This window comes from Xiphias gladius, chromosome 3 (assembly GCF_016859285.1).
Source record: "Xiphias gladius isolate SHS-SW01 ecotype Sanya breed wild chromosome 3, ASM1685928v1, whole genome shotgun sequence".
NCBI classification, from domain to species: Eukaryota; Metazoa; Chordata; class Actinopteri; order Istiophoriformes; family Xiphiidae; genus Xiphias; species Xiphias gladius.
The window spans coordinates 17055149-17069851 of record NC_053402.1 but is presented as its reverse complement, the minus strand read 5'-3'; the positions used below and the strand labels follow the sequence as shown (position 1 = coordinate 17069851).

At 41.6% G+C, this 14703-nt stretch overlaps 1 protein-coding gene across 2 annotated transcripts in view; it reads right to left on the bottom strand.

The window, feature by feature from the left end:
* col5a3a (collagen, type V, alpha 3a) overlaps positions 1-14703 on the bottom strand; it is a 50819-nt gene that overhangs the window by 21992 nt on the left and 14124 nt on the right. Inside the window, exons 1-24 of one of the 2 annotated variants that reach the window (XM_040157427.1) lie at positions 13126-13214; positions 12798-12920; positions 10783-11184; positions 9818-9937; positions 9591-9707; positions 9429-9482; positions 9277-9318; positions 8788-8850; positions 7319-7393; positions 7011-7094; positions 6775-6831; positions 6366-6419; positions 6165-6218; positions 5983-6036; positions 5395-5448; positions 5090-5143; positions 4490-4534; positions 3031-3084; positions 2790-2834; positions 2476-2529; positions 1879-1923; positions 1440-1493; positions 510-554; positions 68-121 (exon numbers count right to left, since the gene is read on the bottom strand). In XM_040157427.1, coding sequence (XP_040013361.1) covers positions 68-121; positions 510-554; positions 1440-1493; positions 1879-1923; positions 2476-2529; positions 2790-2834; positions 3031-3084; positions 4490-4534; positions 5090-5143; positions 5395-5448; positions 5983-6036; positions 6165-6218; positions 6366-6419; positions 6775-6831; positions 7011-7094; positions 7319-7393; positions 8788-8850; positions 9277-9318; positions 9429-9482; positions 9591-9707; positions 9818-9937; positions 10783-11157 — 1653 coding nt within the window. In that variant the 5' untranslated portion in view covers positions 11158-11184; positions 12798-12920; positions 13126-13214. Of the gene's footprint in view, positions 1-67; positions 122-509; positions 555-1439; positions 1494-1878; positions 1924-2475; positions 2530-2789; positions 2835-3030; positions 3085-4489; positions 4535-5089; positions 5144-5394; positions 5449-5982; positions 6037-6164; positions 6219-6365; positions 6420-6774; positions 6832-7010; positions 7095-7318; positions 7394-8787; positions 8851-9276; positions 9319-9428; positions 9483-9590; positions 9708-9817; positions 9938-10782; positions 11185-12797; positions 12921-13125; positions 13215-14703 lie in introns of those variants that run through there. The other variant, XM_040157418.1, reaches the window with a different exon arrangement.

Sequence of the window (14703 nt, the reverse complement as noted above, 5' to 3'; positions counted from 1 at the left end):
CAGCTTTGTTCTGTTCAGTGTAAACAAGCAATATAGAAGGATCTCTGTTTAAAAGGGGCTGTCTCACCTTGACTCCGCGGGTCCCTGGGTACCCAACAGGCCCCTGAGCGCCTGGTGAACCCTACATGAAAATAAAGAGAACAACAGTATTCTTCAGTATTGGCAGCCAGCAGCCGGCAGAAATGGATTTCTCTGTCCAGATATGAATGAGCAATGCACTCAGTCACTGCGCCCTATCCTTTTTTATTGTCAGGAAAAAAAGAAAAACATAAAAAGTGGATGATGCTGATGAGTGTATGCTGCTGACTTTAATGGGCTACTGCTCTTGCACAATAAAGATGATGACATCGTAGGAACACAATGATTATAATGATGAGACTGAGCATTATTGTAACCTAATGTGAGTGAGTGCACAGTTACAATAGACTGCAAGACAAAGAATGATACTGCATTTTAATATCCTGATCATGACACCACAGTAGACAAGCCTCAGATATTCAGTTACCCACTTGGATTCCTTTCTCTCCTGCGGGCCCCTCTCTTCCTGGGTGACCCTAAAGCAGGAAAACGTGAAGCAAATTGACTTAGTTCTGCTGCAAATAAATCATTAGTGTATCATTCCTTGACTGAAATTTCTGAATGCACCCAACCAATAAAAAGAGGAAATCCCAGTGCCATTGAGAATGAAGCACCATAAAAATATCATTGTGTGTCACAAAGCTTTGCGGAACAATACAAGAAGCATTAAGTGAAACTCATTCAAATGTGTCTAAATGCAATCTAAAATTAGTTCTTGGAGATGAGAAAAGCCTCACTGTAAGAAGATTTTTCTTTTTTTCCCTAAATGTCATCCTGCTTTGGATCACTGCCAGAAATGACTCCTGCGTTCCCCTAGTGGCAAACAACAGAAAGTGTGAGTTGGCAAATTGTATCCTCTTGGCTACTTAAGATTAACTAGCTTCTGGGTTGCATATGTGCACAGATAAACATATCTATGCGTACACATTTTGTTTGGATGTATTTATGGTTTGTATAGCATTATGTGATGGGCTTTTATTTTGTCATTTTTTCGACTGGAGGTAAAGCATCCTATACTGCAGAGACTATTCGTCTGGGTCTTTTCCTCTTTGAATAATTAACAAAGATGTAGTCACTATGTGGTGTATATAGGCTTTTGCTTGCACATAGTTATGTATGTACGTATATTTTACCCGTTTTGTCAAAAAACATATGAACAATGAACTACCCGAGCAGTTTGAAGTGCAGACTCTTCTAGTAAATCAACTGATGTTACAGAGTTGTCACTCAAGTTCAACTGCGCTCTCTATGTATATGTACATAGATACTGGATGTGCAAAGGTATCTATTGATGCATGCTTGTTTATGTATATTTGTGCTAAGGCGTGCATTTGTGTATCTGTGTGTCTGCGTGAACTTACAGGAGGGCCATCAATGCCTGATAGTCCCTGCATGCCTTGTTTCCCCTGGGGACCCTGTAGAGGACAGAGAGAGGTATGAATACTGTAGTAGAGCTTCAGATATGATAGAACACCTCAACTCATCCCTAAGAGACCGCATTTCGAACTTTGCTGCTCCTCTACCAAACATATTGTATTTATGACTAAGTCCACCAATTATTTCTTTGATCAGTCTAGCCTCATGAAGTGCAACGTTCAAGGCTGTCCCTAGTGTCTGTTATGCCTGTGTGTGTGTTTTTTGTGTATTGATTTCCTGTCTAGCCTTGTCTTTGTCTGAATGGGAGCCAGAAGTGTCTGGGTTGTACTGTCCTGCTCAGCCAGCCTCTCCTGGGTGTGTGATGAAAGAGGTCACAAGGTCACAGCTTTAATTCTGGAATTAGGTGAGAGACATGCTACCTACCTTCTCTCCTGGCAATCCAATGGGACCCTGAGGACCAGGCAAGCCCTGGACCAGAACAAAGCTTCAATCAGGTTAAGTGTCACAAGACTAGGAGTTTGAGGTTTTGCTTGAGCCTGTGTATGTGTGCATATGGCGTATGTGTATGTAAGAGTCATGAGCAGTATGTGTGGATGTCCTTGTGGCAGCTGGTAGCTAGGATTAGATTGCTGACATGCTGAAAAACCAAAAATACGATAAACTCTTTTTTATATGACTGTAATGTCTCTGACAACATTTTAAATTTACACTTTGATGATGTGGGGTGAAAATCTTGTATCTCCAAAAAACATTCTCCTAAGGAACAATTAAAAACAGCCTTGTATTTTGAATACATTTTAGTGTCACTCCAGTTGGATTGCTAAAGTATTTCATATGCCAAAGGCCAGGGAATTTTTAAAGCCTATTGAAGAGCAAGAAAACCCTCAATCATCAGAAACAGGACGTTTTTATGCAACGAAAATTGAAAAATTAGATAAAAGTGTCTGTGTGTGAAAGAGAGCAAATGAGTGGATTAACTCTCACAGCAATAGACCAGTTGTTTTTGTCTGGGTACAGTACCTGTACTCCTGGATTTCCCTGTTGACCTGGGGGCCCTATCTCTCCAGGTGGACCCTGAGAACACGAAACACTGGTAGTCATACATTTCACATGATGTTTGTCATGGGCTCATCATCACCTGACTGGTTAAAAAGTTCATTAGAAGGCCAGAGTAAGACACTCAACCTGATGTTTCTGTGGCTTAGATCCCTTTCAAAAACACCTGCATACTCATTTTCATGGAAAACTATCTTAACATATATTATAGTCATCAGCGGTATATAAGGGTATTTATGGGGATGAGATAATTTGTTGATGAAGGTAGCAGGACTGACCAGATTGCCCTTTGACCCTTGTACTCCATCAGTTCCACGAATACCCTGATAAAAATGCACACATACAAGATGTCAGAAAATACTGGGTGAATTGTCAAAGTACGTTCAAAAATGAGACAGTTCAATAGCTTCCTTGTTTATCTTCAGTGACATATCGATGTGTCCATGCACTAGAGGACCTTTTATGGAGTTGAAGAGACTGAATAGCTCTGATCTTGTAATCAAGACAATGTTGACTTACCGTTTGGCCAGGTGGGCCAGGTGGCCCCCTTGGCCCGACAAGCCCCCGAGGACCCTGGAGACAGAACACAGCAAATCGTCAGCAGCTAACCTGCATTCATGATGAGATGGAGTGAGTGTGGAATACTAAATCATAAATCAGAACTACAGAGACAGAGAGTGAAAAACAGAGAGAAAAAGATAACGTATTTTAATCTGTGTGTGTGTGTGTGTGTGTGTGTGTGTGTGTGTGTGTGTGTGTGTGTGTGTGTGTGTGTGTGTGTGTGTGTGTGTGTGTGTGTGTGTGTGTGTGTGTGTGTGTGTGTGTGTGTGTGTGTGTGTGTGCATCTGGTTTTGTATGTGTTAGCCACAGAGACTGTGCTAGTCTCTACTTGCACGAGTGTGTTGGTGTGCTCTGTTTTTGTCAGACTCCCTCTTTGTAGGCTGGCCAAGCCACCTGTTCCAAAGCTACATCTGTGATCTCCTGGGAAGTGATTGATATGGAAATATAATCATTCAGGCCAGGATTTTATCTCTTCCCCCTCCGAATCTCTCTCATTCCTCTTTCCCCTCTCCATCTCTCTTATCTCGTTCACCAACAACCAAATTTCTGTATTGAGTTTGTCTCTCGTCTCTTTTTTACCATTGCTCCCTCTCTCTCATCAAAACAGCCAACTCTTCTCCTTTTCTGTGTCTTTGTAGCTTAACACAGCTTTCCTAATATGTTTTATGGCACTCTATTTCTTCCTGCACCCGATCCATTAGGAGGGACAGAGCCCTGTTGAGCCCCAACCTCACCTACTGGGAGAAAGCTAGCGTGTGAGTCATAACTAATCAACCAGTGCGCACCGCAAAGACACAATGGAAAAAAATGACAGCTTCTCCAACAGTGCTCTTTAGATCTTTGTGGTCGCTCAATGATCCAAAGTTACTTTGCAGGTAAAATCTCAATGACAGAATCTGAATATGCTAGCATGCTATGCCACTATATATATTTGTGTTCAAACTGCACAACTTTTTTCGGTGGCCTTTTCTCTCTTAATGCCAGGGTGAACACTCTGGCATTAATGCTTTAATAAGGTTTGACTGTCCAACTTTTTCATAGTTGTTGTATATTGTAAAATATTTAGCAGTGTTTCTATTGTACATGTACAATATGAGCAGTAGATTTTGTATTTGTAAAGGTCTTCTGTGGGAATTTGGCTAGAACGTCTGCTGGAGCTTAAGTTGAGTGATCGCCTGCAATCCCCTCAGGGTTTGATGTGGAAATCACTTGTTCCTACGATTCTACACTTAGAAAAAGGTATATTTCTGAGAACTCAAAGCAAAGACTTAATAAATCTAGTTTTTACATTAAATATTTTTAATGTAGAGAAACAATAACCTTGATATATGTTAATGTGGAGGTGTGCTGTGATGTGGTTGTCTATGTGTGTGCATTATGAGGGAGGAGTGTGGTTCTTCCAGATGTGGTTACTCACAGGTTCACCTGGTTGCCCTCTTGGCCCCACAGGTCCATCAGATCCCTGAAATGACAAAGAAACAGATTCAACACATAAACCTTATGCATCTCTTTGAGTCAGCCCCAGGGGGGATACATTTATATCCCCACAGACAAAATCTGTTAAAATAGCTCATTAAAGAAATTCACTGCCTGACAGATAAGGCTCAACTATCTTCGAGCAAAGACTAATAGGCCGTTCTCTCAAACTTCATCCGCCCGCCTGCGTGGATAGATATTATCTTGACAGAGCATCTATCTTTCATATTTTCAATTCTATGTCAGGGATGCACTGCCTAGCTTTCATGTCTTTTGCAAACCTTGATACTGAATGAACTCAGCCCGGCATAGCAGAATTAAAGTTTCAGGAGTTTATCACTTCATTTCAGCAAGGCCTGCTTTGATCTGTGGTGCTTTTCCGTCTAAATGGTTTGTAGAATTGATTCATTGATCCGGAGAGTATTTCCCTTTTAACCTTGTGTGATGGGAAAGAAATGAGGAAAAACAAAGCACCGCTGTAGGGTGCGTTTTCTAGACTGTGTTTGTTGCAAGTAAATTTTAGTAGATACTGTGCACTCACCTTTTCTCCTGGCTCTCCAACAGGTCCATGAGGACCAGGCTTTCCTCTGTCCCCCTACAAGATAAAAGCATTAGCCACAATCCTCAAGATAGTTAGAGCAACATGGAGATGTGGAGCAACATTAAGCAGATGCTTTTCAGTGTACACTTAAATCACAGAAATCAGAACAATCATCATGATCATAATATGCAAATAAACACCTGCTATATGATGTTTAGGGTATTTATGCATGCTGTGATGGTGGGTTAGTGTCTGAATGACTAAATGAATACAGTGATAATGTTAAGTTACCAAATCTAACTTACTCTGTGTCCCTTGTCTCCTGGGAGACCTGGCAGGCCGTCAAAACCCCTGTCACCCTGAGAAGTAATAGAGAACCATTAAACCCTGAAACACACACATACGATAGTATGTAGACATTAGCAGAATTGTACTGAAAGTCTCTCCTGGCAGAGCTGCTCTGAGTGTGTGTCAGGGAGAGGAAGCATTAAGATTAGCTGTAGGTATGCTAAAATGCTGCTTTGACTGATAAAGACTCTGCTGTTCTGTCAGAGCGGCATCAGGGGAGCCTGATTTATTTACTAAGCTCTTCCTGCAGCTGTTAGGTATTGAGTTGCCTCATTGTCAATACATATAATAAGATGTGGGCTGCTGGATACCTAAAGGCTTACACTTGCAAGTGGAGATAGTTTTTTATCGCACAAGACCTTGCTGCCTAAACACGTGTGATAGTGCTGTGTTCATGTGAACAAGAAACTATTAAAGGAAACTCAACACGTAAATACTTTGCTGGGACAAAAAAATCAGCGGGTCCTTGGTGCAGCTCATAGCAGAGCAGCTAGATGAGATTATCACTGCTGGAACGCAGTGCAATGAGATCTCTAAAAGCTTACCTTAGAGCCTGTTTCACCTGGAGCTCCACGACCTCCATCCACTCCTGCACGCCCCTATGACACGCAAAATCCAGTTAAAAAAGATTCTGCTTTACAGTACATCAGGCACAGTATGCTTTTAATACAAGATGTAGATACAGAGGTTTTCAGCGTGGGCACTTGCAATACTCAAGGTATCTCACCCTTTTTCCAGTCTTTCCATTCATTCCAGGAGGGCCTGGCAACCCACGTGTTCCCTGTTTGAGGAAGGAAGAGGGCAAGACAAATGGGGAAAAAAGGTGTAAAAGGAAGGCAAGAAGACAAAAGGAATTCAGTGGTTCAACAAAGAAAGGGAGTGGTATGAAGGAAGCTAGTAGTGAGGTGGGAATAATGTCTGGTCTTACAGGAGGGCCACTGTATCCGCTGTCTCCTTTGAGCCCAGTGGGACCTGGAGCACCCTGCAAAAATAAAAGCAAAAGGTAATTAAAGAATGACACGATTTACAGAAGCAATTCAACCCTTCATTCAAATTTAGCATCAAAAAAGAAAAATAAAATTTAGCTAAAAACAAATAATCTTTAAAATTTGTTCATTTTTTTGCAACCCTACGGTGAATTTTTTTTTTTTTTTTTTTCATAAATGAGGGCAGACTCCACAAGACATTTGGAAATACTAAGCATGCATAATGATGAGGTTAGAGTGGGGAGACAGTAGAGCTTGTGCCTGGTCAGCCATAATGTGAAGCTGAGGTTAAAGGCTGCAGGAGCCCTTGAGGTATGATGGAAATTTGGTCAAGGACAGCGGAGTGCTTACCAGTGGGCCTTGTCGCCCTGTGAGACCCATTGGACCTGGAGGTCCCTTCAGTGACAGCTGGAAGAAAAACACAACTGGGTGGTTTATTCATGCTGCATACTTTGTTTCGGCTTTTAATATGTTATAAAATGGCCATCAGACAGCGAATAAAGAAAATGTCACAGTTACAGTTTTTATACACCGATTGGTGTAGTATGGCACGATGACAACAGTGTACAGGTTTCTGTTAAGTGTACCTTGGTCTGTTGCAGGATAGCTTGTGCCTGTGCCTCCTGGGGAGACACCACTGGTCCCTTCTGGGAATCACCTCCATACTGGAACTGGAGGCAATGAAAAGGTGGAGTCAGTTCCGCAGGATTTCCCAAATGTAATGAAGTTCAATCACACAGCCCCCCCTTGTGGTCATACCACTACACCACTCTGGGAAAAGGTTTGCTGTGTGTGTGTGTGTGTGTGTGTGTGTGTGTGTGTGTGTGTGTGTGTGTGTGTGTGTGTGTGTGTGTGTGTGTGTGAGAACATGGATGAGTGTGCTTTAAGGTCTTACTGGTAGCATCAACAGGGTTCCTGGAGGGCCTGGAATCCCATCAACACCTGGAAGACCAGGACGTCCCGGAGGACCCTGAAAAGATAGGACAGGGATAAGCATTGGCTACTTTGTGTTTGTGTGTGTGTGTGTGTGTGTGTGTGTGTGTGTGTGTGTGTGTGTGTGTGTGTGTGTGTGTGTGTGTGTGTGTGTGTGTGTGTGTGTGTGTGTGTGTGTGTGTGTGTGTGTGAGAAAGAGAGAGAGAGAGAGTTTAAATGGAGAGAAAAACATCCCTGCAATCTAATCACTGTAAAAACAAGCTTTACTCTATTTCCACATGGCATGTCATACACACACACAATACCTTATCTTTTGTTTACACAATGTAAATAACCATTTCAACAAGTCATTCAGTGTAGAAATGAGTCATAAAGATTGTATGAAATCAGATTACTGATTTATTATGTATGTATGTATGTACGTGTATATACATATATACACACACCATTCAGCCAAAACATTAAAACGGGTAAATGGGTTTAATGTTGTAGCTGTAGCATTAAATGTCTACAGGATGTCTCCATAAGTATTACATAATGCCTTAAAGACGTGAGCTCATTCATATGTGTCAGTCACTGGAGAACAGGCTTAAGTGCATTCAACAGCCTCATGCTGTAGCATGAACAGAGGCAGGGGAGAGTTCCTTCGCTCTTCTCTTCGATTCCTTCGCATGTAATACATACAATACTTGTGTTTCAGGAGGAGATAGAGGCTATTGCTGCTTTTAAACTATACCATACAAAGGCATTATGTATTAAAGCGTATATTTCAAAAATGAATTGAGCAGTTTTAACGTCATAGGTTTCACTTAACTTGTGGTGTTACATTTACACTAGATGGTTTTAGAATGATTATTTCATCTTTATATGAATTGTAAATTTGGCTGTAATAGTATTAAATGTAATAAATAATCACTTATTATTGTCATTTCAGTTACTTTTTTCAGGGTAAAATTTGACGATTATTCCTATTTATGGTTTGTAATGTATTGCCTAATTATTTGTAAATATATTCCATTTGATCATCTGCTTGCAAGCCATTGGAATCTGCATGGTAATAAACTGCCATCATCATCTTTAGAGAGCAAAAATGATAAAGACCATCAACTACTGGGAAATGCCAGAGCATTTGTCTTTGTGTGTGTATGTGTGTGTGTTGGAGTATGTTCCATTGTGATGAATCCCTCATTTGAGCAATCTCACACACACAGAGTAAGAAAATCCAGTCAAATATGTGTGAGTCAACATCTGTCCCTGAAGTCCAGCAGGTTTCCGTTCAGTAAACCAGAACATTGTGATCCCATGGACATGTTTCAAACTGAGGTTGCAGTCTCACCCAAAACCCTGTTCCTCAAGTGAAAGGGTCAAATTGAAGTAAAATTAACCCACTGGATGTTCAGCCAAGGAGTCCACATCCTAGGCCACACTCACCAATTCACCAGGATCTCCCCTGGGTCCTGGAGGGCCTGTTGGGCCAGCTGGGCCAGCAAGCCCCTGTGAAGGACATATTCACAGCAGTCAAACATACATTAAAGAGCTTTGGCATACTGTAATTTAGTTTTCAATTAAATGATTATCTTCTTCTTTGCTATATTCTAACCCTGCAAATTCTTGACATTAAGCCCTTTTTATTTACTCATCTAGTTTAGAATCTAAATCGTTTTACTTTTTTGTAATGATATACTTTCAGAGGCCACTTCATGTTGTGTCAGTAGAAGTATACAAGTATACGTTTTTGGGTGTAAAAACCATGTTTACTTTAATGTAAAAACCACAGTTGCAACCTGATGGCTAAGATCCAAAATTCTCAACATTTTGCACCACATCTGGACTGTTACATTATTTAACATCCTATCGCAAAATGGAGACAACAGTTAAAATTTCCATCTTCTCCTGGTTTCAGGCGGAGGATAGGCTTACCTCTGGCCCTGGTAGACCTGGGGGTCCTTCCACTAAAGTACCCTAGAAACAAGCACAGATAGAATGGAATGTACATTAGGAGAGTATCAACCTATTCTCATGCTCATAACTAAAGCTACGAGACTATTCATTAACTGCCTCTAGCAGCTCACCGGCTCAATAATAGCTGGCTCTCCCTTCTGGCCTTTCTCTGCTCTGAGGCTAGCCTGAGGTGGAGAAACAGATGAATAGATGTGGATTGTTAGAAAACAATTGACACAGGCAATTGAAGACGTGACCAGTTAGTTCGTGTGTGAGTTCCCTTTGAGATTTACCTCTCCATCCCACGTCTCCGCTCTATCCCGCTCTGCAAAGTCAAAACCATCCTCATATATTTCATACTCTTCATACTCTGACTCTGTGTCATTCTTGTAATCTTCATATTCAAGAACCTGTTAAGGAATGAAAACATCATTAGTGATGGGTATAGTGAATACTAAAATAACCTCTCAGTGTTTCTGTGCTGAGGTAAAGACATCTCTGGTATTTGCATTTAACCTACCTCAAACTCAGTAACATTTGGGCCCACTGTTACCGTGGAAACTGAGAGATCATCATAGAGGTCTCTGTCAAGGTCATCTCCATAGTCTTCCACCACTGGCTTCTTCTCTGGCTCTTTCACCTGCAAGCCAACACATGTGCTTAAATGAGTCCTAGCAAAGATGAACCACAGGACACCAGGTACTTCTCATTAGTGAACAGTGCCTCAAAGTAAAGGCACATTTTTTAATGTATGAATGTTAGCAAAACAGGTGGGTTTTATGGCAATGTGTTGATTATCCAGAATACAGGTTGATGGGTGTGCAGTTAATTACAATGCTGGAGTGTAATTAGCTGATGGACTACATCAGATTCATGTAACAGCGTGACAGACACGGCAACAGCTACAGAAACAGCATGAGCCTGAAAAATTAGTTTACTTGTCAAATTAGCAAATAATAAACATGGAGGAGAGATTCCTTGTTTGTGTGGAGCTGAAAATTGATAGGATTTCAAAAAAAAGTTTACAGTTGTGAGATATTCATGATAACATATGCAGTTTGATTTAAACAATTTAGATGGTGTCTGAGCAACACGTTCACTTTGAATGAACAATGAACCAAATATTCATTTTATAAGTCCGCGTTCAGGAAAATATATACTGTATGTACCATGCCTACCATGCCTTTTGAAAAACTAGTATGCATGTTCAAGTGCACATCCTACAAAAAACATGCACACACAGCCAGAAGGCATAAAGTGAGATCATCATATTTTCTCATTTAAGATGCATTCTCTGTTTTTTTTCTGGTAGGGATGTAGAGGAGGTGATGATTAAGATGGTACTGGTTAGTGGTAGTGGTGGAAAGCAACTGGAGAGGGAAGAGGTGCTCACTATTGTTAGGAGGTATTAGGGGAGTGTTCGGTTAGAAGTGCAAATGGCAGGAGGGGTGAAGTTGGAGGGCATCTACAGGTAAACTTGTCTACCTCCTCAGTAACCACTGATTCAGGCAATGCACTGGGTACCACAGAAGGGCTCTTGGTTGTTGAGTCAGGTTCGTGCGTGGGCATCTCCATGAGGTTCCTGTCGAAGACTTCAGTGGGAATGAGAGTTTCTTGGATGCTCTTAATTTCTGGCAACTCTGTAGGAAAAGGTTCTCGGGATAGGTACTCAGGCAGTGTAGTGGACACTCTGAGGAAGCCATCCTCAAGACCTTCCTCATGTTTTTTCTTTCTGGATCCCTTCTTGCCCTTGCCTTTACGTTTGCCTTTAGAGCCCTTGTCTCTCTTCTTTTTGTTCTTTTTGCCTCCCCTGTCCTTTTTGGAGACCTCCTTTGTTTCATCTTGCTGGTCACTTTGCATCAAGGCATCAGACCCAACTTGGGAGTTCTTTATCAAAAAGAGGAACGTAAGATGAGAGCACAGGTGGAGGATGGAGAAAAAACAAACACTGTTGTGAATGAAGGTACAATGAAAGAAAAAAACCTGCAACAGGAAAGTAAAGTGATGCATATAGGACCTGTGACACCTTTATAGAGTTAGACAACTTCTATTATTCCCACTGGTAAAAGCCTAAAGCAAACATGATATGAGAAGGAACAAATGTAGAATTGTTTCCTCTTTGTCAAAGCAAAAGACACATTTGTTTGTGTGGTCAGAGTCTATGATTCTATAGAGGTGCTCATTGCAAGCTCTTGCTCTTCAAGTGAGCAAATATGGGTTGTACCATCTTCCAGAGGGATGCCCATTACATGTCAGTCATATGAATGGCCTCTACCTGAAAATGACATTGAAGGCCCAGTCTCTTAAAAACACTGATGATGTGATTTAGATCAACTTGTAAACAAGGTCAGTGTGTAAGGGAAAATGATGAGAAGTAGGTCACTGGGGTGACAGATGCTGACAGGTTCTGGATTCAGAGCTCATTGCTCAGCTGTGGTTCTATAAAAGCCAGCTGGATGACTATCGTAATGACCTCACACTACCAATAATGGACCGTGCTGGGAGCATTTCCAAGAGTCTCATGCAGACACATATGCACTCACACAAGTGTGTACCCATAAAAGTGTTTGTACGAAGCATACACTTAAAAAATAGACCCATAAATAAGACATTTAAATGTTCAGTTAAAAAGTATGTATTCCTTGAAGCCCAGCCACACACACACGCTCACATCTGTCTGCTTCTCTTCTTCTGACTGCCTCATCCTCCTTATCTCTATTTTTCACACACCAGAAAAGAAATATACAGTAATTTATATCCATGATTGATTCATTTTTATACACGCCTTGAGGAGGAGAAAAGCTATTATATCATGTTTGAGTTATAGGCTCTTGGCTCTGTGTGTGTGTGTGTGTGTGTGTGTGTGTGTGTGTGTGTGTGTGTGTGTGTGTGTGTGTGTGTGTGTGTGTCTGTCTGTCTGTCTGTCTGTCTGTCTGTCTGTCTGTCTGTGTGTGTGTGTGTGTGTGTGTGTGTGTGTGTGTGTGTGTGTGTGTGTGTGTGTGTGTGTCCCTTTTCAAAGGAAGACCTGAGCGTATGATGCTCCACTGCTGACCGCATTTGAAAGTAGACACTCGTACTTTGACTGATCTTTTTGCAAACACTCAGTACATTTGCACTATACTCAGACCTCTTCTTGGCTGGGGCTGATGTCTGCTTGTAAATTATATGAACAAGAGTCTCTGGGACACATAGATCTATTGATAGGTATGCTTGTGATCCTTTTACTGGTTGGCTGTCAAGTAAGGGCTTCTGCAAGCCCACTTTAGCAGCCAAAGGGACCTGACATGAGTATAAGAGGTAGAATTTTATCTTATTGAACAATTAAACATAAATAAAAATTATTTCCAGGCCTTTGAGTTTAAATAACAAAATCCAAGTCTGTGTCTGCAGTAAATTGAGGTGACCTAAGGCTATGCATCACATCAACTGTCAAAGAACAGCATCAAGATTTCCATTATTTTTTCCAGTGGGCAATGCCTCCTGTTGGTGGCAGCACTAACCTCCTGCAGGTCCAGGGTTGGGCTGTTGTAGAGCAAAGCAGTGTCACAGTCCGGTATATAGTTGACACAGTAGTTGGCAGCAGCCTGGGCGTCCTCCACAATCAGCAGTTGCTGAATATCTCCCTAAAATAAACGAGACAAAGCAGACAGAAAGGTAGAGAAGTGTCATGCTATAAAGCCAGAAGTAGAGGAAAAACAGAATAACCCCAATGGAGCAGTGACACATTCATTAGCTGCTACTGCATAGTGAAGAGACAAGAGGACTGACCCTGTAACAATAAACTACAACACCACAGACACTATGAGAACAACAAAACTGGCTGCATACCTAGATGTAAAGAAAAGTGTAACACAGCGGCATCATCAAACTGCCACTGTTGGTACAATTGCTACTGACTATTGCTTCTCTGTGTTTCATAACTCCAGGAGGGCCCTGACTGTGCACACAAAACAGTCAAATAGCGCTCTCTCACCCCCCTGTCAGGACCTTTCACTTCCCATGCTGCCCTGGAGGTGTGGCCAGTGTGTATATACAAACATGCACAGAGACAGCGCTGCTGGACCCTGCAGCGCCGAGCCCAGAGCCTCTGTTGGCTTTAGTGGCCTCACATCGTCAATCGATTCATTGTCAGTTGATGTTTTAAGGCACAAAATTGTCAATTAACAAGTATATATATGAATATATAAAGATATATATAGATATATATATATACAAAAAATTAAATGATATTGAAAATATCTGTGAGCAGCAGTGCTAATTCTCTCTGAGACACAAGTCAGAAAGTAATTCAATTCAATTTACCAGGAACCAAAATGCAGGGCGCCCCATGGCACAATGTTTGACAAGGTTTAGATTACATTAGTAATATGAATCTATGTAACTGACAGGCCACTGCAAACATATTACTGGGTGAAATGTTATCCAGGGACAGCTGGGCAGCCATTTGTGATGAATTAAATCAGATTAACTGCTTGATGTTGTGGTAATTATAGTTCCATTGTAATCTCTTTAATTAGGCTTTAGCGGCCAGAGGTGAAATAAATCAAAACATATCGCTTCTCCGTTTCCCGCCACCAGATATACTGTATATTGTCTAATACAGCTCAAATCATGCCTTGTAAGCAATGCGTGCCCACGCAAAGTCTGGATCACCGTACACAATACTGTAAACCTAGGAATGACTGCTGAAACACTCATTTATGCTTTAATACGTCCGACATGAAAGGAGTTGTTATCCACTTATCCTTTTTTCTTCCTGTTCTGGCAAAAAGCCAGTGTCAAGCAAAGGAAATTATTGCACTCCAAGGTGAGAGAGAGCGAGTGAGAGAGAAATGCAACAGGGAGTTAATCCAATCTAATCCAATCTCAATTTGACATCAAAGGCAACACTTTCACAGAGAAGTTTTCCTGTTTTTCTTGCCTAGCAGGGGCTCTCTGCTGAGTAAAGTGTTGCCCAAAACCATGTGTGCTCTGCCACTCTCCATTTAGGATGGGGCAAGGACATCTGAAGAGGACGGGAGGACGTGCTGAAAAGGAAAGCACCTCAGCTGAATCCACAAATTTCTGAGGGCTCACAAACATCCTGCATGAGGTCACACATGGCTCTACTGGCAAAGGTTCACTAGCGTTTCAGAGTGACCTCCTTGCTTTTCCCTGCCGTCTGCGATAAGGTGTTTGGTGCCAGCTAACCAACACTCATACCGCTTTACCAAATCACCAGCAACTAGACCTTATATGAGGAACTGCCCACTCATTTGCAGTGCCTTAATCAGATCCTGATTAAGGCACAAGATATCTTGCGGTCTCGTGTGAGTCACAAACTCATGTGGGTTAGGGAGTAACCGGACGTTTACAACAAACAAGCTCACTGTAATGGAACAGCCTGTGGATACTCGTCACTTGCTT